Source organism: Lagenorhynchus albirostris, chromosome 5 (assembly GCF_949774975.1).
Source record: "Lagenorhynchus albirostris chromosome 5, mLagAlb1.1, whole genome shotgun sequence".
Taxonomy (NCBI): Eukaryota; Metazoa; Chordata; class Mammalia; order Artiodactyla; family Delphinidae; genus Lagenorhynchus; species Lagenorhynchus albirostris.
The window spans coordinates 79,127,556-79,153,020 of record NC_083099.1 but is presented as its reverse complement, the minus strand read 5'-3'; the positions used below and the strand labels follow the sequence as shown (position 1 = coordinate 79,153,020).

Below are 25,465 nucleotides of genomic sequence, written 5' to 3'. Positions count from 1 at the left end.
CCTGCGTGTCCGGAGCCTGTGCTCCGCAATGGGAGAGGCCACAACAGTGAGAGGCCCACGTGCCACAATAAAACAAAACAAAACAAAACAAAAAAAGAAGTGAGGGTAATTCTATGATTGGATATCTTAATAAATCTTATGCCAGAGGTGAGAAGACCAGGGTGAGGCTAAAACTGTAATTGGTAAAGAAGTAGCAGTCATTCGTGTTAGCTGGGTTTTTGTGTGTGTGTGTGTGTGTGTGTGTGTGTGGTTGTGCAGAGATCTTGCTTTTGTCTACATTCAGACAGATTCAGATTGGCTTGGTTTTGCCTCACTTGCATCATGGTCTCAGAGGACCTTTTATCTGATGTTGGTGATCTGTGAGATTCCGTTTGGCAGAAAAGCATCACAGCCTAGCTATGAGTGCTAGGTTCCTTCTTAGCTATGAGGGGCTGCTTTTCTCTCTCTCACTTATTTGAAATAGATGTAAAAGATGAGGTAGTATATGGATAGCAGGAAGATGGATTAAGAGTGTTTAGACAGGGTATATGAACAAAGAATTTACTTGTGATTGGTTGTTTATGTGTGAGAGGCAGTAAAGAAACTTACTCTGTTTGAAATACATCAGTAGAATCTAGTGTTAATGTTGAAGCAGAGATGTCTAGTTTGTTTATTCCTTACTAGGGGAAGAGGGGTTGGGGGTGGGGTTATGTGTCAGTCATATATTGGGCTATTTAAAACTAAATGTTTGCATACTTACTATGTGCCAGACATTAAGTGCTTGTGTGATCTCTTTTAATCTCTTGGGTTAATTAGGTTAGAAAAGAAGGATGCATAGCCCTGGCATTGGGAATAAGGACCAAACTGGAGATCCAAGTGGGACTAGTGGTGTTAAGTAATATTTAAGAGTGTGAGTTTCATCATAATAGATTGGGTTTGAATCCTGCCACCACCTCCCAATTAGTAGTGATAAGATCTTGAGCAAGTTACTCAACCCCTTAGAACCTCTGTATTTTACAGATTTAAATGGGCAATAATAATAATACTGTCTTCAGATGACTGGCAATACTTGGTACTTAGTAAGCACTCGGTATACTGTAGCTGCTTTTATTACTTTTCTCTTATTGGCTGTGTGCCTTTGGACAAATCACAAAACTCAGATCCTCAGTTCTGACGTCATTTTACAGGATTGGTATAGGGATCAAAAAGTGTAAATTGAAGTGCTTTAGAAAGAAAGCACTTATACAAATAAGATAAATGTTAATGACTAATATATTGTTTCTCAAGTGTTTGAATTTACTTGACAAGAAAGGACTGTGGTAGGGTTATGATATTTTTGGATCAAGTTATACAGGTTCTTGAATGTTAGGATGAGAAATTTAGATTTGATGCTGTGGACTTTAGAAGTTCAGCCATCAGATAGACTTTAGAGCAGGGGGATGAGATGATTCAAATGGTGGTTTAGGAAACTTGGAATTGGAGAGGGATAGCCTAAAGGTTCAAAGACCAGATTTAGGAAGCTAAATTTCAGGCTAAGTAATGGTGGCCCAGATTAGTGAAATAATAGTAGAAGTGAAAAATCTGTGATGTTTCTAAGGAATTACTACAATATAATTATAAGCTGAATGTGAAGGCTGTAGAAATAACAATAAAGGCTTCTTGAACTTTAATTTTGGAAATGGATTGGTTAAAGTTATTTAGATGTAAATAGTTAATAAATTCGAAGAAATAACCTTGTTACAATGTACAGAATGACCAGAGACTTTCGGTTTTAGGTACTTGTTTGGCTTTCCCCATGACATAGACTCAAATGTGTACTGTCCAAAAAGAAAACTGTTGGAAAAGGATACAGGTTTCAGTGGTAAGCTGTAAAGAATTTGATTTTAAGTTAAAGTAAGTATATGTATGTTAGAAATGTTGTGATTAAAATCTGTTTGCTGTGCTGCAGTGAGGGGTGAAATTACTTTGAAATGCTTCAAAAAATGATAGATGGATAGATATGTGATAAATCAAATATAGAAAAATGTTAATTGTAGAATCTCAGTGGTGGGCGCATGGATGTTCACTGTAAACTTCTTTAATCTTTTCCATGTTTTTGAAAGTTTTAATAATAAAATGTTGGAGGAAGAGTGGAGATATAAACTGTTTGCTAAAGGCTAGTCTTGAGAATTTCTCTTCCCTGACCTGAGACTTTTGTTTTCTCTATAGGAACTTTCCGCTGTACTTTTTGCCATACAGAGGTAGAAGAAGATGAATCAGCAATGCCCAAAAAAGATGCACGCACACTTTTGGCAAGGTTTAATGAACAAATTGAGCCCATTTATGCTTTGCTTCGAGAGACAGAGGATGTGAACTTGGCCTATGAAATACTTGAGCCAGAACCCACAGAAATACCAGCCCTGAAACAGAGGTGAGTGTAGGCCCTGTGCTCTTACCAAGAACACTTTTAAGCTTGCCCTTGTTTTAACTACCTGTACTTTGGAGAGCAGGATTGGGTAAGTAATTTACCAGGAGACTAAAAACTATAAGATTATGTGGATTCTAAGCTCTGCCACACATGTCGTATTAACTTGTGCCTGTGATGAAATTTGTTTGTACTGAATGCAGAACAGTATGAGCCCTAGGCAAAAATCTTTAAATAGTCAGGTTTGACTTTTAAGTACTCAATCTGCTTGGGCCCACTGCAACTCAGCCAATTGTTAGTTAGTCCTAAATTGGTTGTGCCTTTTGGGGATATCTGAATTTTCCTAGTCAAGTTCTGAAGCCTGAAGTTCTTTAAGGAATACAGCTTTCACTTTTTTTGTATGTTTGTTTTTGAAGTTTTTAACCACACATTTCTTGCCTTCCTTAGTTTTCAATGCAACTTTCTTGAAAGCGAAGTATAGTGGGTGTTACCTATGGGTTAATACTTCTTACTGTGGCTCCCTATTTTTGTCAGTGTACTCTAAGTTTTGAATTGCAGAGGCAGCCTTAATTTTGCCATGCCATAAAAAGTGGTTTTTCTTCTTTGAAAAGTATAACTGAGAATTGAGGTCAGAGAGTACTCTCCTATTCTTCCCTTTTTCTTTCTTCTTCCCAGTTTCAAGCTGAGGGCTTTTAGAGTTTATACCCGTCTACTCCCTTCCATAGAACACAATAGTCCAAGTTGTAACTGTATAGATTTTGGGAGCACTCTTAGTATTTTGTGCCCTCTGGTACTGATGCTGCAGAAAAGCCAGTTCTGGGCAGTCCTGAGCAAACTGAGTTTCTTTTTGGTGGTTAAAAACAATCCAGTTATACAGAAGGTTTTGTATCTGTACAAGTTATTGTGAATTTTCTTTTCTAGCATCTGTGTCAGTTAGGATACCTTTATCTGTGATAACAGAAAACCAACTAGAAGTAGCTTCAACAGTAGGAAAAACTTTCTAGCATGACCAGAAGCCCTTAGGTAGCACAATTCAGAATTAATTCCACAGCTCAGTTACATCTTCAAGGATCTAGATTTGTTCCATACTTACTCTGCCGAACTTGGCCTGTTGGTTTTCCTCTTGGCACCACCAGGGGAGCTAGCCTAAGGTGGTCACATTTAGATGAAAATGTTCAAGCACAGAAAATTGGACCATCCCTTCCTTGTGTCCTGTTTTAAGATGGAAAAAAGCTGTAACATAAGACTTTAAAATATAGTAAGACAAATAGATTGGGTACAGAGAGATGGCCTCGTAGGCCTAGACTCAGAGTGGGCCAGCAAATAACTGATGAAAAAGCTATAGGAAAGAGTGATTTACAAAGCAGCCCTGGTACAGCTAAAGGCAGTAGTTACAAGGCATGGATTAAGTGACCAGATCAGCATGGTTTGTACAACTAGAGAGGGTGCATTTTTTTGATAGAAAAAGTGGCAGTGGGTCTGTAGATATCCAGAGGCAGAACAGGAGGGAGGGATGGGATGAACCCACGATTACCTCCAGAGGTTGGTCAGAAACACAGTATTCTCAGGGAGAGATGTAATGGGCCAGTCAGAGACATGGATACGTCAGAGAAATCTCAACTAAACATGAGACAAAACTCAAGTAGATGTGAGTGGGCCCAGGAAGAAATGAGGAGCAATGGAGTAAGCAGATATGAAGTAGGACCAAAGAGAAGGAAAAACAGTGAATGGCTTCTGAGAGAGAGAACTGATACAGAACTTAAAGATAAATGAAGAAGTATTGCTTAGGCTCAGAATGAGACAGCCCACTACACAGGAGACAGTCCAGGATTCATGGAAAAGATTTAGGAAAAATGGCAGAGAAGTAAAGGAGAAACATAGGGCCAAGAGAATCAGTCAGCAGACACAGAAAGGAACACAGCAAAAGGTATGGAGAAAGATACAGAACAGGTACTAAATAAGCAGGTAGTTCATGAAATATGAAGATAGTTTGTGCAATAAAAGAGCTGTCTAAACAGAAAGGGAGGGACAGTCATGCCTAGAACTTGATGCAGAAAAGCATCAGTAGCAGGCAAAGAAAGACAAGGTGTGAGCTTAGACACACAGAAAATCAGGTATATTCAAAAGAATGTGGAGCACATTGAAAGTGAAATGATCAGATAAAACGGGGAGCAGCAGAAAGGCTGAAAACTCATAGAGATGAGGAAACGTTAAGTGACTAGAGAAAGATAAGGAATGATCCAACCTGGAACAGACTAAGAAGATCATGGATAGTAGAAGTAAGAAACAAAAAAAATAGACCCAGAAACAGATCATGGTTGCTGTGGGGTAGAAATAATGGTTGGGCCTGGATTTGGAGAGTCAGCATTGGTGCAGAGATGGACAGATACAACTTGAAAAGAAACTGATCTCTGCATAAAGATTTGCCTTATTTGGTGAGTCGCAGAATATTAATTCTGAGTTGAAGTCTGGCTTTGTAGAATACTATTCTAGCTTCTCAGCACACAAAAGAAAGGGAAAAGCCCACAGAACTACTTTGAATTCTTCTGGGTTGAGCTGAGAGCATGCTTTTTAAAATATAACATGTGTTTTATTTTGTTTGGGGTTTTTGTTTTGTTTTTAAACAAAATACTCATCAAAGATGTTACTGGGAGATATTTTCACCAGACTAGTGTCTTTAAGTGGATTATGTCACTATTTCATTCTCCCCTCTCTCTAAGTAGACTTATTTAAACATCTTAATCTGTACAACCTCAATCATTTATATACACCTAATGCATTTATATACACCAGAGGATTCAGTGTTTGAGAAACTTAAATATAAATATGATGAGTTGTTCTAACCAATGTAACTTTCACCCTGTGGTATAAGAGCGGATTTTCCAGAATTATGAAAGCATGTGTGCATGATTGCTAGATAGAATTTATATGTAATTCTTCAGTAACTACTTCCCCAGCTGCCCTTCTTTTCTAGCACCAAGGCTTCAAGTTTTCTTCTTCCCTTCCTCCTCTAATCTTGTTATATAGCAAGGACCGTGCAGCAACTGCTGCTGCAGCTGCTGGCCTGGCAGGTGGGCACCACCGGGAAGCATGGGCCACCAAGGGTCCCTCTTATGAGGACTTATACACTCAGAATGTTGTCATTAACATGGATGACCAAGAAGATCTTCATCGAGCCTCACTGGAGGGGAAATCTGCCAAAGAGAGACCTATTTGGTTAAGAGAGAGCACTGTCCAAGGAGCATATAGTTCTGAAGAGATGAAGGAAGGTAAGAGTAGAAGAAGTAAGATGAATATGTCTTGGGTATGGTAGAAAATGAACTTGACCTAGGAAATCACCTGGGCAATTCTTAGTTTTATTGGAAACCCACTGTGTCTGTTTTGTAAAACAATTGCATTATAGCAGGAAGTAAATTGAGCAATAAGCATTAAAACCAACCAGTATACTTGTATTAAACTTCAACTTAGTTGAAAAAACAGACAGCTTTTTAAATTTCCATTTTAGATTTAAGAAATTGTCATTTTTTTATGTTAATTTCTTGAAAAAGTACTCTTGTGTTCAAAGTGGCGAAATTCATTTCTTCTTTAATCTTCTCTTGCCCTAACTTGCATGCATTTTTGTTTCTTTGAATTAGGAGCCATAACTATATACTAGTTATGTTGTCTCCTCATAAATACCAAGGAGATGCGCTACTTGAAATATATAAAAAGATACCAAATGAGTAAAGACAAGGATTCTCACCATCCAAGAAGATTGGCAAAACTTTATACTAGAAGATTTTGGAAATCTCTGTGAGCCCTGAAGGGTTAAGAATTATATAATAATCAGAAGCTTGAGAACTGCACGATTTTACTTTTTAAATGTTAGTCTCAAATTACTGGATTCAGAGACTTTGGGTGATGATGGTTTAGGACTAGGTAGAAAATGGGAGACTAAAACTGGATAAGTATTGCTCAGAAACTGGGAAACAGAGGTGAAAGAGGGAGTCTGTCCCTCTGGTTAGATTTCATCAGCATTAGAACCTACCCGTCCCTATTCCTAGGTTATGTATCATTACTAACGTATCACTTGAGTCTGTTTCTTTAATACTAAAGAATCATCAGTAATTAAAAACCACTTGTTTTTTGACTTTTTTTTCTAAACTCTTTTCCCTTCATAATTAGCGTTTCATTACTGTGTATGCTAAGAATTGTAAAAGTAGTGTGGAGTTGGGTAGTCATGGTAAAAGCAGATGTGTGATTCTCTAGTGTGATTCTCTTTGGTGTTTTAATTCCAACCAGAAAAAAGTTTTCCTTGGCAATCATACTTTACTCTCCCTCCTTCCCACTGATTACCTTGGCTATGAGGTTTAGTTATTTTGGTGCATATTGGTTTAGATTACATAGTAGTTAGGCTGTCAACTATTTAATAGTTTCGTTTTCCCCAACTTGGCTTCTTGCCTGTTCTTGAAGCAACCAAGCCTTTTTTTCTGTGAACTTAGGAACAAAATTGAATGAAATAAAACTATTGTTAGCAAGTATTGTATACAGTTAGGCTCATATGTTTAACAGTCAATGTTTATAATTCCTAGAATGGTACAACTTGAATCATAAGGGCTTTAAATAAGTCATCTAGTCTACCCTGTTCCCTTTTGTGAATATTTCCTTCTATGTATAAAATAGGATATGCTTTTATGTCTAAATTTGTCTTTGTTAGGTTTTATTGTAGTTGAATAGGCTCTATCCAGTGAATGTGTGAAGTGAGTCTTATTTGTCCTACACTTAATTTTCCTCAGAGTTCAAGTTATTTTAACATCTTTCAGAATTTTATAGACTTCAATCATGTCCTTATTACTCTACTGAAAGTTCTAATTCCTTTTGATTCTACTTTCCTTACAAAGGATTCTCTTCTCCCAAGCCATCTCCACCTACAGTTTTTGTCTTATTTTAATTATCTTTTTCTGGACCATCTCCAATTGTAATATACTTTACTTGAGACCTAGTGACCAGAGCAATACATGTTATTTATGCATGAATTTATCATTAATTATTTGAGTTTTATCTCAAATATCCTTCTAGTTTTTACATGACAGTTTATTGCTTTGCTTCTGGAAGCATATTAAGACCAATAACTTTAGAATTATGTGCAGAGATTTTTTTCAGACCCTCTCCTGCCCTTTATTTGATGACTTGGATAAGGTTTTTTAGTATATTTTAGATTACTTTTCTATAGGCAGATTTTCTTACACTTGCCAATATTGAAATAGATCTGCCACTTTTCTGCCCACTTATACAACCTTCAGCTCTTCCTATATTTTTTTGCTATCAGTTTGGCCTTTAAGAACCCAGAATTGCTTAGCATCATCAGTGAACTTGACAGTTTCCCAGGATACATCTTCGTAATTTGTAACTCTATTAAATAAGACTGCTCCTAGAACTAGTGTTTCTACCTTACCATCTAGAGATTTGTTCATTTATCCTTATTTTTTGTTTTCTGTCTTCATCTGTAACAGAATAATTCCTTTTTTGGCTAAATCTCTCAAGAACCTTGTCAGAAATCTTTCAGATATGACTTCATTTAATTTACAAAACTAAATTGCTTTTCCTCTAATTTTGTATTTACTTTAAGCATTATTCAAAATACTATGTTGGTAATATTAAGGTATTTGGAAAATTCTTTTAGAAGTGTATAAGTCTTAGAGACTTGCATACATTCCTTGTCTTTTTTTCCTTTTGAAATACTGCATTGGTAATAAGGGCTCTAAGGAGGAGGTTCAGCCTTTGGCACTATTTTAAAATGGTTAAGTTTGATTTTAACCCTCACTTTTACATCCATGTTATCAAAAGCCTGTTTTCTCTGATCTAAACTTTTAACTTCTCAATTCCTGTTTCCCTTTCTCTCTCTTATGTGCCCAATATCTTATCTCAGGAGTTCTATACTTTCTAAAATGTCCAGGGTTACAACTAATTCATCCTAATATGTTAATGAGAAGATGCTTTCACTTCATCCATGGCCAGAATTGGCCATTTCTGGGTCTTCTCTTGATAATAAGTAACACTAATCTAAGTGCCAGGCCTTCACAAATATTCACAATAATCCAGTCAGGTAGATACTGTTTTTCCCCCTTTTTGTACTTGAGAAAATTGAAGCAGAAAAAGATGAAGTAACTTGGCCAAAATCATACAGCTAAAAGTGTTAAGAGTCAGGATTTGAATCAAGGAGTCAGGTTTCAATCAACATTTTAAATTCTTTTATATATTTAAATGGCATTATATTTTGTATTATTTTCAGAATATAAATGTTTTTCTTAAATTCTTCATCTGTAATATGTACACAAAATGATAGGAGGTGTGTGGTGGGAGAAGTTTCATTTCTGATACTAGATTCCTAGATAAACAGTTCAAAGTACACTTAATTTGCTTCAGGAAAATAAAACTGCCATTTATTTACTCATTCATCAAATATTTATTCAGTGCCTAACAAGCAATAGGCACTATTCTGGATGCATGGGATATATCACTGAATAAAAAAGGTAAATATCTGTTGTGGAGAACCTACAGCTGTGGAAAGTAGGTGACAAAGACAATAGACATAAATTATTATGTTAGAAAATAAATGCTATGGGGAAGAAAATAGAGCATTGGGAATATAGAGGTAGGGATGAATTGAAAGAAGGTGAAATCTGAGTGAAGACGTGAAAGATGCAAGGGGGTATGGATACCTAGAGGAAAAATATCCCAGGCAAAGGAAACTGTCAGTGCAAAGGCCCTGAGGTAGGAGTGTGTGTGTGGTGTGTACAGGGAATACCATGGAGGCCACTGTGACAGGAGCAGAATGATGAAGGGATAAGTAGGTGGGCAGGAGGAGTTCAGATGATGTAGGACTTTATATGCCATTGTAAGGCCTTTGGCTTTTACTCTGAGTAAGATAAGGAGCCGTATTTTGATGTCCTATTATGCCAGCTACAAAATTGGTCCTTCATAGACATTATTTCATTTTCTTATCCAGAGCCCTAGAAGACAAATGCTTTTATTATCCCATCTTACAGAAAAAGGTACCAAAGTTTAGAGACTAAATAACTTGCCTAAAGTGTTACAACTTGCATGTGGAAGAACCAGAATTCAGATCCAAGCCATATATTTCTTAAAACCCATGTACAGTTGACCCTTGAACTGTGCAGGGATTAATCTGAGTATAACTTAAATTCATGGTTTCTCCACCTCCATGGATTCAACCAACCATGGATCATGTAGTACTGTAGTATTTACTATTGGAAAAAAAAAATCCATGTATATGTGGACCTGCACAGTTCAAACGCACGTTGTTCAAGGGTCAACTGTACTTAACCATTATGCTACTTAAGTTCCAGTTTGTGAGAAACATTTTGAATATCTTGTGGACAGTAGCTCAAAAAATGGAACCAGTGAAGTTTGTGTTATTTTATAATATTATCCTATATTTAAATATAATATATTAAAATATTATGTATTTTGTTACTTATAAAGGAATGCCTTTTATGTTTAAGGGTATTGACTTTCTGGTTTTTTTCCTTCCAGGTGGCTTAGATATAGACTCGTTTCAGGAGCGTGAGGAAGGCCGTGCGGGGCCAGATGATAATGAGGAGGTCATGCGAGCACTGCTCATTCATGAGAAGAAGACCCCCTCTGCCACAGCAGGCTCAGTGGGGGCAGCTGCTCCTGTGACCACTGCCAATGGCAGTGACTCTGAGAGTGAGACCAGTGAGTCAGACGATGACTCTCCACCCTGTGCTACAGCTGTGGCTGCACATCATGGGGAAGAGGATGAGGAAGATGATGAATTTGAGGAAGTAGCAGATGACCCCATTGTCATGGTGGCTGGCCGTCCGTTCTCCTACAGCGAAGTGAGCCAGAAGCCAGAGCTGGTGGCCCAAATGACACCAGATGAAAAGGAAGCGTACATAGCAATGGGACAACGCATGTTTGAGGACCTCTTTGAGTGAGCTTTCCCTACCTTTTCCTCCTTTCTCTAATGTGCATTTAAAAAGAAATTCCCTACCTTTGAAGAAAAGTGTTCAGTGGCCTTCTGCCTCTCTTGATGTAAATCAACTGTTAATCTTGTGCAAAGAGTAATGGGAGAGAGAGAAATTTTGATTTTTATGCCAGAAACTTCTCCACGAGGTAGGTTGGCTATAAGCATACCCTTTCCTATTACTACAGTATTAATATTTTGCTGTATTTCCCTATCTCACCTTTTTTCTTTCCCTTTTAAGACACATTTTTCTCCCTTCTGAAATGAGTGAGAGAAGTCTAAAGGTAAATTCTTCATGTCTGCCTGTAGAAGCCCACTTTGATAGGTTACAGTAATTCATTGATCACATCCTTTTTATTTATTCTGACCAAGCATTCCAAAAAGCTCCTGATATTGCTGCCAACCAAGCAGCTTGGCAACAGGCAAATCATTGATGAAGGAAATAAAAAAATCTTAAAGCTTCATATTGCTTCACAGTTTAGGATGGAGTCGATATGTAAGGGGAGGTGGGAGTGCGTGTGGAAGAAGGATGGTTATGCGTAAATCTCACGATTAATATCTAAACCAAAATTGGTGTCTTTAGAACTGACTTGACTGACAGATATTATTGTTGTGCATAATGCCTTTTGGTTTGTATGTTAGGTAATAGAAAACAGAAAGTGTGTTTGGTAAGCCCTTAGGAAGAAATTAGAGAAAAAACACAGACTTAGGATAAGGAGTCCATGTAAGGGGTTGAAGAGTGGAGAGCATTGGGAACAGTACCCTTTAACATTGTCTGAGTGTGTGCTGATTTGGGAATCCTTTATATAAAGCTGAGACTGGTCCCCTTCTTTTTCAGTTCTTCCACAGTGCTATAAATTGTTTAAAGAGGCCATTCCAGCAGAAATCAGCATATAACAATTGATTACTCCTCTCTCTTTTTTTTTTCTCTCAACATTATTGATGACCTTGTCTCTTTTGATTCTTGTCAGGAATGGTATTTTAGAGTGCATCCAGTATATCATTGAGCATTGTAACCTCAAGAAAAATACTTTATTTTTGGTTCTGATATGTAGTATGGTATTATTCCTTAAGGCAGAACTTTAAAGAACTTTCATACAAAGGTCTACAACAATTGTATTTTTTATAATATTTTCCCTTGCATTGTCATTTTAAGTATTTATCATTTTATAGTACATGTGTAAAGTTGAGGTAGATTTTAAACATCTGAGCCTTGTATAAAGTAATGGTTCATTTACCTGGGTTGTATTATGACTGAATATTGACAATAAATCTATTTTATACTGACTGAAATTTGTTAATCTAGCTCTGTAACATCTTTACATAATTAAAATGAATACTCTTCCCATTTAAAAAAAAGTATTTCAGAATATTTTCTCTTATTGGTCATGTTTCAAATAATAGATGCAATTTTATGTAGTCTAAACTTTTTCTGGCAATAAGTTGCCTCAAGAATGACTTTATGGGAGGAGCTTCAAGATGGCCGAAGAGTAAGACGTGGAGATCACCTTCCTCCCCACAAATACATCAGAAATACATCTACATGTGGAACAACTCCTACAGAACACCGACTAAATGCTGGCGGAAGACCTCAGACCTCCTGAAAGGCAAGAAACTCCCCATGTACCTGGGAAGGGTAAAAGAAAAAAGAGAAAACAGAGACAAAGAATAGGGACAGGACCTGCACCAGTGGGAGGGAGCTGTGAAGGAGGAAAGGTTTCCACACACTAGGAAGCCCCTTCATGGGCGGAGACTATGGGTGGTGGAGGGGGGAGCTTCAGAGCCATGGAGGAGAGCACAGCCACAGGGGTGCAGAGGGCAAAGTGGAGAGATTCCTGCACAGAGGATCAGTGCCGACTAGCAGTCACCAGCCCAAGAGGCTTGTCTGCGCCCCCGCCGGGGCAGGCGGGGGCTGGGAGCTGAGGCTCGGGCTTCAATCGGATCCCAGGGAGAGGACTGGGGTTGGTGGCGTGAACACAGCCTGAAGGGGGCTAGTGCACCACAGCTAGCTGGGAGGGAGTCCGGGAAAAAGTCTGGACCTGCCGAAGAGACGAGACTTTTTCTTGCCTTTTTGTTTCTTGGTGCACGAGGAGTGGGGATTAAGAGTGCCACTTAAAGGAACTCCAGAGATGGGCGTGAGCCACGGCTATCAGTACAAACTCCAGAGACGGGCATGGGACGCTAAGGCTGCTGCTGTAGCTACCAAGAAGCCTGTGTGCCAGCACACGTCACTGTCCACACCTCCCCTCCCGGAGCCTGCGCAGCCCGCCACTGCCAGGATCCCGGGATCCAGGGACAACTTCCCCGGAAGGACACATGGCGCACCTCAGGCTGGTGCAATGTCACGCTGGCCTCTGCCACCGCAGGCTCGCCCCACATGCAAAACCTTCCCTCCCACCCCCACTCCCCCGGCCTGACTGAGCCAGAGCCCCCGAATCAGCTGCTGCTTTAACCCCATCCTGTCTGAGTAAAGAAAAAATGCCCTCAGGTGACCTATATGCAGAGGCAGGTCCAAATCCAAAGCTGAACCCCAGGAGCTGAGCGAACAAAGAAGAGAAAGGGAAATTTCTCCCAGCAGCTCAGGAGCAGTGGATTAAATCTCCACAATCAACTTGATGTACCCTGCATCTGTGGAAAACATGAATAGACAACGAATCATCCCAAATTGAGGAGGCTTTGGGAGCAACGATATATATATATTTTTTCCCTTTTTCTCTTTTTGTGAGTGTGTATGTGTATGCTTCTGTGTGTGATTTTGTCTGTATAGCTTTGCTTTTACCATTTGTCCTAGGGTTCTGTCCGTCCATTTTTTTTTTTAATTAAAAAATTTTTTTAAATAACTTTATTTTATTTTATTTTATCTTCTTTTTTCTTTCTTTCTTTTTTTTCTCCCTTTTATTTTGAGCTGTGTGGAGGACAGGCTCTTGGTGCTCCAGCCAGGCATCAGGGCTGTGCCACTGAGGTGGGAGAGCCAAGTTCAGGACACTGGTCCACAAGAGACTTCCCAGCTCCACTAATATCAAATGGCGATAATCTCCCAGAGACCCCATCTCAATGCCAAGACCCACCTCCACTCAACGACCAGCAAGCTACAGTGCTGGACACCCTATGTGAAACAACTAGCAGGGAAGGAACACAACCCCATCCATTAGCAGAGAGGCCACCTAAAATCATACTAAGGCCACAGACACCCCAAAATACACCACCAGACGTGGACCTACCCACCAGAAAGACAAAATCCAGCCTCATCCACCAGAACATGGGCACTAGTCCCCTCAACCAGGAAGCCTACACAACCCACTGAACCAAACTTAGCCACTGGGGACAGACACCAGAAACAATGGAAACTACAAACCTGCAAGACTGCGAAAAGGAGACCCCAAACACAGTAAGTTAAGCAAAACAAGAAAACAGAGAAACACACAGCAGATGAAGGAGCAAGGCAAACACCCACCAGACCTAACAAATGAAGAGGTAATAGGCAGTCTACCTGAAAAAGAATTCAGAATAATGGTAGTAAAGATGATCCAAAATCTTGGAAGTAGAATGGAAAAAATACAAGAAATGTTTAACAATGACCTAGGAGAACTAAAGAGCAAACAAACAGTGATGAACAACACAATAAATGAAATTTAAAATTATCTAGAAGGAATCAATAGCAGAATACCTGAGGCAGAAGAACAGATAAGTGACTTGGAAGATAAAATAGTGAAAATAACTAATGCAGAGCAGAATAAAGAAAAAAGAATGAAAAGAACTGAGGACAGTCTCAGAAACCTCTGGGACAACATTAAACGCATCAACATTCGAATTATAGGGGTCCCAGAAGAAGAAGAGAAAAAGAAAGGGACTGAGAAAATATTTGAAGAGATTATAGTAGAAAACTTCCCTAATATGGGAAAGGAAATAGTTAATCAAGTCCAGGAAGCACAGACAGTCCCACAGAGGATAAGTCCAAGGAAAAACATGCCAAGACACATAGTAATCAAACTATTAAAAATTAAATAAAAAGAACAAATATTAAAAGCAGCAAGGGAAAGACAACAAATAACGCCTAAGGGAATCCCCATGAGGTTAACAGCTGATCTTTCAGCAGAAACTCTGCAGGCCAGAAGGGAGAGGCAGGACATATTTAAAGTGATGAAGGAGAAAAACCTACAACCAAGATTACTCTACCCAGCAAGGATCTCATTCAGATTTGATGGAGAAATTAAAAGCTTTACAGACAAGCAAAAGCTAAGAGAATTCAGCACCACCAAACCAGCTTTACAACAAATGCTAAAGGAACTTCTCTAGACAGGAAACACAAGCGAAGGAAAAGACCTACAAAAATAAACACCAAACAACTAAGAAAATGGTAATAGGAACATACATATCGATAATTACCTTAAATGTAAATGGATTAAATGCTCCCACCAAAAGACATAGATTGGCTGAATGGACACAAAAACAAGACCTGTGTATATGCTATCTACAAGAGACCCACTTCAGACCTAGGGACACATACAGACTGAAAGTGAGGGGATGGAAAAAGATATTCCATGCAAACGGAAATCAAAAGAAAGCTGGAATAGCAATTCTCATATCAGACAAAATAGACTTTAAAACAAAGACTATTACAAGAGATAAAGAAGGACACTACGTAATGATCAAGGGATCAATCCAAGAAGAAGATATAACAATTGTAAATATTTACGCACCCAACATAGGAGCACCTCAACACTAAGGCAAATACTAACAGCCATAAAAGGGGAAATTGACAGTGACACAATTATAGTAGGGGACTTTAACACCCCACTTTCACCAATGGACAGATCATCCACAATGAAAATAAGTAAACACAAGCTTTAAATGATACATTTAACAAGATGGACTTAATTGATATTTATAGAACATTCCATCCAAAAACAACAGAATACACATTCTCAAGTGCTCATGGAACATTCTCCAGGATAGATCATAATCTTGTGTCACAAATCAAGCTTTGGTAAATTTAAGAAAATTGAAATCGTATCAAATATCTTTTCCGACCACAGCGCTATGAATCTAGATATCAATTACAGGAAAAAATCTGTATAAAATACAAACACATGGAGGCTAAACAACACACTACTTAATAACCAAGAGATCACTGAAGAAATCAAAGAGGAAATCAAACAATACCTAGAAACAAATGACAATGAAAACACTATGACCCAAAACCTATGGGATGCAGCAAAAGCAGTTCTAAGAGGGAAGTTTATAGCAATACAATCCTACCTTAAGAAACAAGAAACATCTCAAATAAACAACCTAACCTTACACCTAAAGCAATTAGAGAAAGAAGAACAAAAATACCCCAAAGTTGGCGGAAAAAAAGAAATCATAAAGATCAGATCAGAAATAAATGAAAAAGAAATGAAGGAATGGTTCCTTGAGAAGATAAAAAAAATTGATAAACCATTAGCCAGACTTACCAAGAAAAAAGGGAGAAGACTCAAATCAATAGAATTAGAAATGAAAAAGGAGAAGTAACAACTGACACTGAAGAAATATAAAGGATCATGAGAGATTACTGCAAGCAACTATATGCCAATAAAATGGACAACCTGGAAGAAATGGACAAATTCTTAGAAAGGCACAACCTTCCGAGACTGAACCAGGAAGAAATAGAAAATATGAACAGACCACTCACAAGCACTGAAATTGAAACTGTGATTTAAAATCTTCCAACAAGGAAAAGCCCAGGACCAGATGGCTTCACAGGCGAATTCTATCAAACATTAGAGAAGAGCTAACAGCTGTCTTTCTCAAACTCTTCCAAAATAGAGCAGAGTGAGGAACACTCCCAGACTCATTCTATGAGGCCACCATTACTCTGATACCAAAATCAGACAAAGATGTCACAAAAAAAGAAAACTACAGGCCAATGTCACTGATGAACATAGATGCAAAAATCCTCAACAAAATACTAACAAACAGGATCCAACATTACATTAAAAGGACCATACACCGTGAACAAGTGGGGTTTATCCCAGGAATGCAAGGATTCTTCAATATATGCAAATCAATCAACGTGATACACCAAATTAACAAATTAAAGGCGAAGAACCATATGATCACCTCAATAGATGCAGGGAAAGCTTTTGACTAAATTCAACACCATTTATGATAAAATCCCTCCAGAAAGTAGGCTTAGAGGGAACTTTCCTCAACATAATAAAGGCCATATACGACAAACCCAAAGCCAACATCATCCTCAATGGTGGAAAATGAAACCACTTCCACTAAGATTAGGAACAAGACAAAGTTGTCCACTCTCACCACTATTATTCAACATACTTTTGGAAGTTTTAGTCACAGCAATCAGAGAAGAAAAAGAAATAAAAGGAATCCAAATTGGAAAAGAAGATGTAAAGCTGTCACTGTTTGCAAATGACATGATTCTATACGTAGAGAATCCTAAAGATGCCACCAGAAAACTACTAGAGCTCATCAATGAATTTGGTAAAGTAGCAGGATACAAAATTAATGCACAGAAATCTCTTGCATTCCCATACACTAATGATGAGAAATCTGAAATTGAAATCAAGAAAACACTCCCAATTACCACTGTAACAAAAAGAATAAAATATCTAGGAATAAACCTACCTGAGGAGACAAAAGACCTGTATGCAGAAAATTATAAGACACTGATGAAAGAAATTAAAGATGATACAAACAGATGGAGAGATATACCATGTTCTTGGATTGGAAGAATCAACATTGTGAAAATGACTCTACTACCCAAAGCAATCTACAGATTCAATGCAATCCCTGTCAAACTACCAATGGCATTTTCCACAGAACTAGAACAAAAAATTTCACAATTTGTATGGAAACACAAAAGAACCCGAATAGCCAAAGTGATCTTGAGAACGAAAAACGGAGCTGGAGGAATCAGGCACCTGGACTTCAGACTATACTGCAAAGCTATGGTAATCAAGACAGTATGGTACTGGCACAGAAACAGAAATATAGATCAATGGAACAGGATAGAAAGCCCAGAGATAAACCCATGCACATATGGTCACCTTATTTTTGATCAAGGAAGCAAGAGTATACAATGGAGAAAAGAGTCTCTTCAATAATTGGTGCTGGGGAAACTGGACAACTACACATAAAAGAATGAAATTAGAACATTCCCTAACACCATACACAAAAATAAACTCAAAATGGATTAAAGACCTAAATGTAAGGCCAGACACCATCAAACTCTTAGAGGAAAACATAGGCAGAACACTCTATGACATAAATCACAGCAAGATCCTTTCTGATCCACCTCCTAGAGAATTGGAAATAAAAGATAACCAGCAGAATGGGAGAAAATATTTGCAAATGAAGCAACAGACAGGATTAATCTCCTAAATTTACAAGCAACTCATGTAGCTCAATATCAAAAAAAAAACCCAGTCCAAAAATGAGCAGAAGACATAAATAGACATTTTTCAAGGAAGATATACAGGTTGCCAACAAACACATGAAAGAATGCTCAACATAATCATTAGAGAAATGTGAATCAAAACTACAATGAGGTATCATCTCACACCAGTCAGAATGGCCATCCTCAAAAAATCTACAAACAATAAATGCTGGAGAGGGTGTGGAGAAAAGGGAACCCTCTTGCACTGTTGGTGGGAATGTAAACTGATACAGCCACTATGGAGAACAGTATGGAGGTTCCTTACGAAACTAAAAATAGAACTACCATACGACCCAGCAATCCCACTACTGGGCATATACCCTGAGAAAACCATAATTCAAAAATTGTCAAGTACCAGAATGTTCATTGCAGTTCTATTTACAATAGCCAGGACATGGAAGCAACCTAAGTGTCCATTGACAGATGAATGGATAAAGAAAATGTGGCACATATACACAATGGAATATTACTGAGCCATAAAAAGGAACAAAACTGAGTTATTTGTAATGAGGTGGATGCACCTAGAGACTGTCATTCAGAGTGAAGTAAGTCAGAAAGAGAAACAAATACCATATGCTAACACATATATATGGAATCTAAAAAAATAAAAAAATGGTCATGAAGAACCTAGGGGCATGATGGGAATAAAGATGCAGACCTACTAGAGTATGGACTTGAGGATACGGGAACGGGGAAGGGTAAACTGGGACAAAGTGAGGGAGTGGCATGGACATATATACACTACCAAACGTAAAATAGATAGCTAGTGGGAAGCAGCCACATAACACAGGGAGATCAGCTCGGTGCTTTGTGACCACCTAGAGGGGTGGGATAGGGAGGTTGGGATGGAGGGGGATGCAAGAGGGAAGAGATACGGGGACATATCTATATGTGTAACTGATTCACTTCGTTATAAAGCAGAAACTAACACACCATTGTAAAGCAATTAAACTCCAATAAAGATGTGAAAAATATATATATTTTTATATATATATATATATTTTATGTTTGGTAGAATTCAACAGTGAATCCATATGGTACATGGCTGTCTTTGTTGGAGTTTCTAGATTCGTGATTCAATTTTCTTAATTTTTAAAATCTAGTCATATTTTCTATTTTTTCATGGTTCAGTTTTGGTGGGAGAATTTCCAGGAATTCATCCATTTCACCTGGATTATCTAAAATCTTGAGGTGCAATTGTGCTAATATACCCTTAGCATCCTTTTTATGTTTGTAAATTCAGTAGAAATGTCCACACACTTATTTCTTATTTTAATAATTTAAATCTTCTCTCTTTTTTCTTAGTAAACTTATTTGAAAATTTGTCAATTTTCTGGATCTTTGCTAAGAACCTACTTTTGCTGATTTTCTTTGTTGTTTTTTCTCTCCTCTGTCTCCATTTTAATCTATAGTATCTCATTCTATTTGATATATTCAAATTTAATTTTCCCTAGTTCTTTAAGGTGTATAGTTAGGTTGTTGATAAATATATTGGAAATAAATTTTTATTTGATGTAAAAGAAAAAAAAAAGAATGACTTTATGTACCTCGTGCATATGGGGCTATTCAACTTTTAAACATTGTTTTCTAAACATTCATAATTTAGAAAGAAGTTCATTTAAATAAAATAGTAATCAGATGTTAAGTTTTAAAATGTAGTTGTAGGTGAACTCTCAGCTCTTCATTTCAGTGAATATATGTTTCTTGTTATTGTTTTTTCTTGAATCCAACTTACACGTTCTGCTTCCTAAAGCTACTGTTCTGTTTTTCTTACCATTATCTACCAACTTCTTAAAGACTCATCTAGACTTGTTGCGTATTTCTTTCATCTCCCTCTTGCAGTCTGTGTTATGCCCTATTACTACGCTGAAACAGCTTTCTCCAGTCCTAATTGTCCAACCTAACAGCCCTTTATTTCTCAATCTCTTTGGCTGCTCTTTAGGATTTGGTGCTATAAACCCACTTTTTCCTTGAAACATTTTCGTTTGGTATCCTAGCCATTACACTGGCCAGGTTTCTCCTTACTTCAGGAAGCCTCCCTGCTTCCCTGGCTTCTTCACCTCTCCTCTGCACTATGTATACCGACTCTCACAGTACTATGGACACAAGTCTGTGTAGCAGAGCTTCACTGAAGTTTTTGTAGTAATGGGCAGGGGGCGGGCAGTGAGAGGGGTTTTTGTCTCAGCACTGAAGAGTCAAGGTATGAGTGGATTGTATACATCCTTGTTCTTCAAGAGTGTCTTTGCCATTCTCACATATTTCATCCCAAGTAGAGTGCTGCCTTCCTTGCTAAAATTTCAGCTTCCTTTTTCCTTCTCATTATCACCCTTTTCTTTCCAAAGACCTTGGAAAGTTATAAATGTATTAGAGAAAATAATTTAGTTCTTTGTTTTATTCCTACTCCAAGCAGGGCCTTGAAAGGTCCTATCACATCCAAAGTGGCCTATCAAGATGTTTCCCTAACCAAGGAACCATTTTCCCACCTACTTTTTTCCCACACCCCCTACTTTCCAACTTTTTTCTCCTCTCATTACACCAAAAAAATATTACTCATATATTTGGCCAAAAGTAAGATGATGAGTAAATAACTGGCCCTAGATGATCCATAGCTTTGTATGTGCTGGAAAACTGCTTTCATTCTATCTGCCCTTGAAGTTGAAGCCTTTTTCTTATTTAGATACCACTTTTTCCAAAACACCTTAAGGAGTGTTAACTTTAAATGATTAAAAGAAAATATCCAATTTAGCATAGCCTGGAAGTCAGGAGACTAGGTTCTAGTCCCAGCTCCAGTTAACTAGACACTTGCAGTGTGACACCGTTATCTGATGTAATCTTTCTGGGCTAGTTTCTCATCTGTCAGTAATGAGAGGATTATGCTAGAATCACCGATGATTCCTTTCTGCTCTGATAGTTTGTGGAGGTAAGTGGTAGCTAATACATTTTATAATGAGGCTGAATAATAATAACAAAACAACAACAACAAAAACCTTCTGATGTTCTACAGCAATTCAAACCAGTTGAAGGATATTTTAATTGAGGGACTAGTGTAGGTGGCAGGTTTAGGATTTAGAATGTAGCAAACCAGAGCATAAACAGTTGCTAATTAGGTTTCTCTCTTCCTATCTTGCCAAGGTACTTCATTTCTAATCTCACAGACTAGGGCGGAAATAATCGAATATTTCATAACTCTTTTTGGTATCATTTTGAGAGAATTAGACGCTGAATGGGAATAAGATTGGGAAGAACAGTTCATTTTCTTTCTACCGGTTGACTCTGTGACTAGATTCCCAGCCAGGACCACAATAGAAAGACTTACATATGTACTTTCTTGTTCTCTTTATTCCTGAGTTTAAAAAACGTTAACTAGGAAATGACAATCCAAAAACAAATATGAAAATCTTTAGAATTTAGAAATTGGTATAATTCTACCTTCTGTTTGTTCAGCATTTTGTTTCTACCAAAGCTATTTCACATGTGTTATCTCTATCAGAGCTGGGCTACTATCACTTTTTTTTTTTTTAATATCTAAACATCTCTTGGGAAATGAAGAAGATTTTTCAGAAAGGAATTGGAATTATGGCACTAAATTTGCTGTCTTTTCTGTTGGATTTTCATATTATAAAAGTAAAATAAACTGTGAACAAGATAAGTACAGGTATTCTTAAAACATGTAAAGCCAAATGGGTTGAGAAGGGGCAAGAGTCTTGAAATTTTACTTCTTCCTTTGAAGAGCTAAAGGAATGAACTAATTCTGGTGTGCCCTCAAGGGAAGGAACAAGTACCTTAGCTTCTCTTCAGAAAGAGCTTCCTGTCCTCCTGAATACTAGGCGCTGCCTTTCCTATTCCAGTTGCAAAGCAGATAGGTGTAGTACACGACCCAGCTTCAAGAATCAACCCACATTTCCTATCACACGAAAGTACATTATCGCCTACCTAATGTAAATAAGTCTGAGAAATTAGTCTGGAAATGAAGGCTGGTGCCAGGTGCTAAAGTGCCTTGAATCATGTCAAAGCATACAGGATAGTTGTAAAGTTTGTTGTTGTTGTTATATAAATGTATTAATTATTTAAAAATTCATCCAATAAGAAATATATATATATATATATGGTAAAAAATGAGAACTCCCCACCCAGCCCATCCCTATTTCATTTACCCCGAGGTAACCATTGTTGATAGTTTAATGTGATATTTTCTAGGTCTTTAGAAACAACATACTCATACATCCCCACAGATATACTGCAATGCTTTTTAAATAAATACAATCATATACACATTGCCATTTGTTTTTGAAATATCTTGGAGATCTTTCTAAATCAATATATTTAAACCTGCTTCATTTTTAAAGATAAGGACTAGATTGAATTTTATAATATAATTATATGATGGTTTATGTAACAATTCCCTTCTTGAATGGCGTTTAGGTAGTGTCCAGTTTTTCACTATTAAAGTGCTATAATGAATTACCCTCATATCCGCATTCTCTGAGTACTTCTATAGGATAGAACCATAAGAGAGAAATAGCCAATCACAGGACATGTCCATTTTAAACTGATAGCTATTGCCAAGTTGCTCTTCAAAAAGATTGTTGGAGAATGTTAAGCAGGGGAACAATTTGTAGCATTGACGTTGGGTTGGAATTTAAATGTGGAGATTATTAAGGTGATTTCAATAGTCTTAGTGAGTAATAGGTCTAAAGACCTGTCCAAGTCAGTAGGGATGGAAAGGAGGGGACAGCTTTAAGTTTGGGGAGGTGGCATTAACGGATTTGGTGACTCTTTGGCTATGGCACCGCCTTGGATGAAGCTCTGGCTTGTGACTGAATGGTTGTTCCATTTATCAAGATTGGAAATAGAGGAGCGGGAGCAGTGTTTGTTCCTGTTTTATCTCCCCATCTCAGTAAATGACACCACCATTCCACCTGCATGCTCACACCAAAAGTCTAGTAGTTGGCCATCCTTCCTTTTTTTCATCCCATGTCGCATTCATCAGCAAGTCCTGTCAGATTTGAGATAGAGCTGATAGGACTTGCTAATAAATTGAAAACATATTCTAAATCTGACGCCACCACTACCAGCCTACTCCAAGCCATATTAACAAACCACCCCCCCTTCACCCCTGGCGCTTAAAACCCTTCATTGACTTTTTCTTAGAATAACATCTAGACTCTAAACTCCTGACCCTTTTCTATGGGTCCAAAGAGGTCTGGCTCCTGGCTACTTTTATGACTACATCTACTATTCTTCTCCCTGTTAACTACTCTCTAACCACATTGACATTCTTCGTTTTGCAAATATGCCAAGGTTTTTCCTGCCTGAGGTCTTTGCCCTAGTTGTATTCTCTGCACAGAACATTCTTCTCCATTTTTGTCCCTATTATTTCATTCTCGGCTTAAATGGCACATTCTCAGAAAAGCCTTCTTTGCCGTATCTACAGTAATCTCTTCTCCCATTCATGATGATATTTTCCTGTTTTATTTTCTTCATAGCAAAATTGCTATGGACAGTGAACTTATTTATTTTTTTATTTAATTATTTATATCTATCAACTTCTCCCCCCAAAGATGGTAAGTTCCCTGAGGGCAGGATACTAGCATATGCAGTCAATTCTGGTGCATGATAGGCTCTCAACAAATGTTGAATGGATGAATGAACAGATGAATTGGCACTAGGAAAACATAGTCTTTTCTCTACCACGTCGTATCATTTTGTTCCTGCCTGGATATGTATATGTATGTATATGTATACACATACATACATTTATATATATATACTTTTTTCTTAACCAGTGAATTATGTTTACTTGTGGTTTGTGGTACCTAGGGCTGTGTCCCCAGGACTAACAGTAGAGGGTAGCAGAATATAGCTTCTTTGGTGCAGCCAATGAGACGTCTAGAAGCTTTAGTTCTCGGGAGCCATTAGCTTTAATGTTCATGGAAAAGGGAACTTAGTGAGTACTTTGTCTAGGGCTGCCCTGTCCAATATGGTAGCCACTAGCCACTTGTGTCTATTGAGTACTTGAACTATATCTAGTCCAAACTGAGATGTGCTGTAAACATGAAATACATACCAAATTTTGAAGACTCAGAACGGGATTAAAGAATGCAAAATATCTTATTAATAGTTTTTTATATTGATTATTTGTTGAAAAGATAGTACTGTAGCTATCTTGGGTTAGAGGAAATATGCTATTAAAGATAATTTCACCTGTTTCTTTTATATGGCTATTAGAAAATTTTAAATTGCATATTTTGCTCACATTTGTAGCTTGCATTATATTTCTCTTGAACAGCACTGGTCTAGGGCATTCTCTTCAGGTGCTAGAGTTATGTATTGTGCTTAGTGATTATTTGCGTTTTTCCTCATGTACAAGCTTTTGACCTGAATGCTGTGCCCACCCTCCTCTCCTCCCTCATCCTCTACCAGAAAGGCAGGCTTTCTTTTGTTGGTAGGCTCTTTCTCTTGGGAACAGTAATGGATTTTGCTTCTGGTTTAATTTTTCCCCTTTTAGGGGTGGGAATGGTTGGGATGAGGTGTTTTCTTGGTTTGTGTGTTTCCTGAAGTAAGATGAAATGTAGGGATGACATCAGCAGTGGAGATAAGGAACTGAGAAATTGTTGACTACTGAGACTGATGTTGTGATGTTGAAAGTGCTGCTGACTCCTAGGTAACTGAGGAACCTGAGCACCCTGTGAAACCAGACCAGAGCCGGAGGAGCTGACAGCCAGTCCTAAATCAAAGGAGTTGGAAGCCCAGTGTGTTGCTCTGTATGCATGATATTAACAGGCAGTGTACGTGAGACTGCTCATGTGTTTATTGTCTGTCTCTCCCCTCACTAGAATGTAAGCTCCATGAGGGCAGAGGCTTATCTTTCTTGCTCACTGCAGTGTTCTGGCTCATATCCCTGGCTCAATGCCTGACATATAGTAAGTAGTCATCAATACATATTGAATGAATAAATATTTATGTTTATTCAGGCCAGGAGTAAACCATGGCCTTTATATAAAAGACTGCTATTTTCCATTTCTGTCATTACTTGAATACCTAATGTTTGTGATGCTATTTTGTATTAATTATCTTCCTGTTTGGAATACTTACAGATGGTGAGTGCTGATCTACGCAGCAAAGTGCATTTTCCCAGCAACTGGTGAAACCATCTAACCAAAAGTACATCTAACAAATGCATCTAACTGAAAGCTTACACGTGAATTCTATGTTAATGTCAATCTTTAAAGAAGAAATTGTAAAGAAGAAAGATTGTCCTATTTCTTCAACTAGGGATTTTATTTGTCTCTTAATTAAAATTGATGATACCATGGTTTCCTTCTTGATATCAAAGACGTAGCTTCCTTTTATGTTTATGCTCAGCCATTCTTGGCAAATATTTGTTGCTTCATGGTCACATAATGGCCGATACTTCACCTTTCTACACACACCTTCAGGTAGAAGTGAGGCAGTTAGGGGATAAAGCTATATGCTAGCTGAGTGAGTATCCCCCTCCCTTTTTTGATTGTGGTGAAATTCATATGACATAGAATTAATCATTTTAAATTGAACAATTCAGTGGCATTTGGTGCATTCACAATATTGTGCAAGCACCATCTCCAACCAGTTCCAAAACATTTTCATCACCCCAAAACAAAACCCATAACCA

The 25,465-nt window shown here is 37.8% G+C and overlaps 1 protein-coding gene across 5 annotated transcripts in view; it reads left to right on the top strand.

Moving 5' to 3' along the window:
* Nucleotides 1-25,084, top strand: part of GTF2E1 (general transcription factor IIE subunit 1) — a 48,297-nt gene extending 23,213 nt beyond the window's left edge. For 4 of the 5 annotated variants that reach the window (XM_060149323.1, XM_060149324.1, XM_060149325.1 and 1 more), the window contains exons 3-6: nt 2,188-2,389; nt 5,411-5,652; nt 9,920-10,340; nt 24,912-25,084. In XM_060149323.1, coding sequence (XP_060005306.1) covers nt 2,188-2,389; nt 5,411-5,652; nt 9,920-10,340; nt 24,912-24,918 — 872 coding nt within the window. In that variant the 3' untranslated portion in view covers nt 24,919-25,084. Of the gene's footprint in view, nt 1-2,187; nt 2,390-5,410; nt 5,653-9,919; nt 11,704-24,911 lie in introns of those variants that run through there. The other variant, XM_060149326.1, reaches the window with a different exon arrangement.
* The last annotated feature ends 381 nt before the right edge of the window (nt 25,085-25,465 follow it).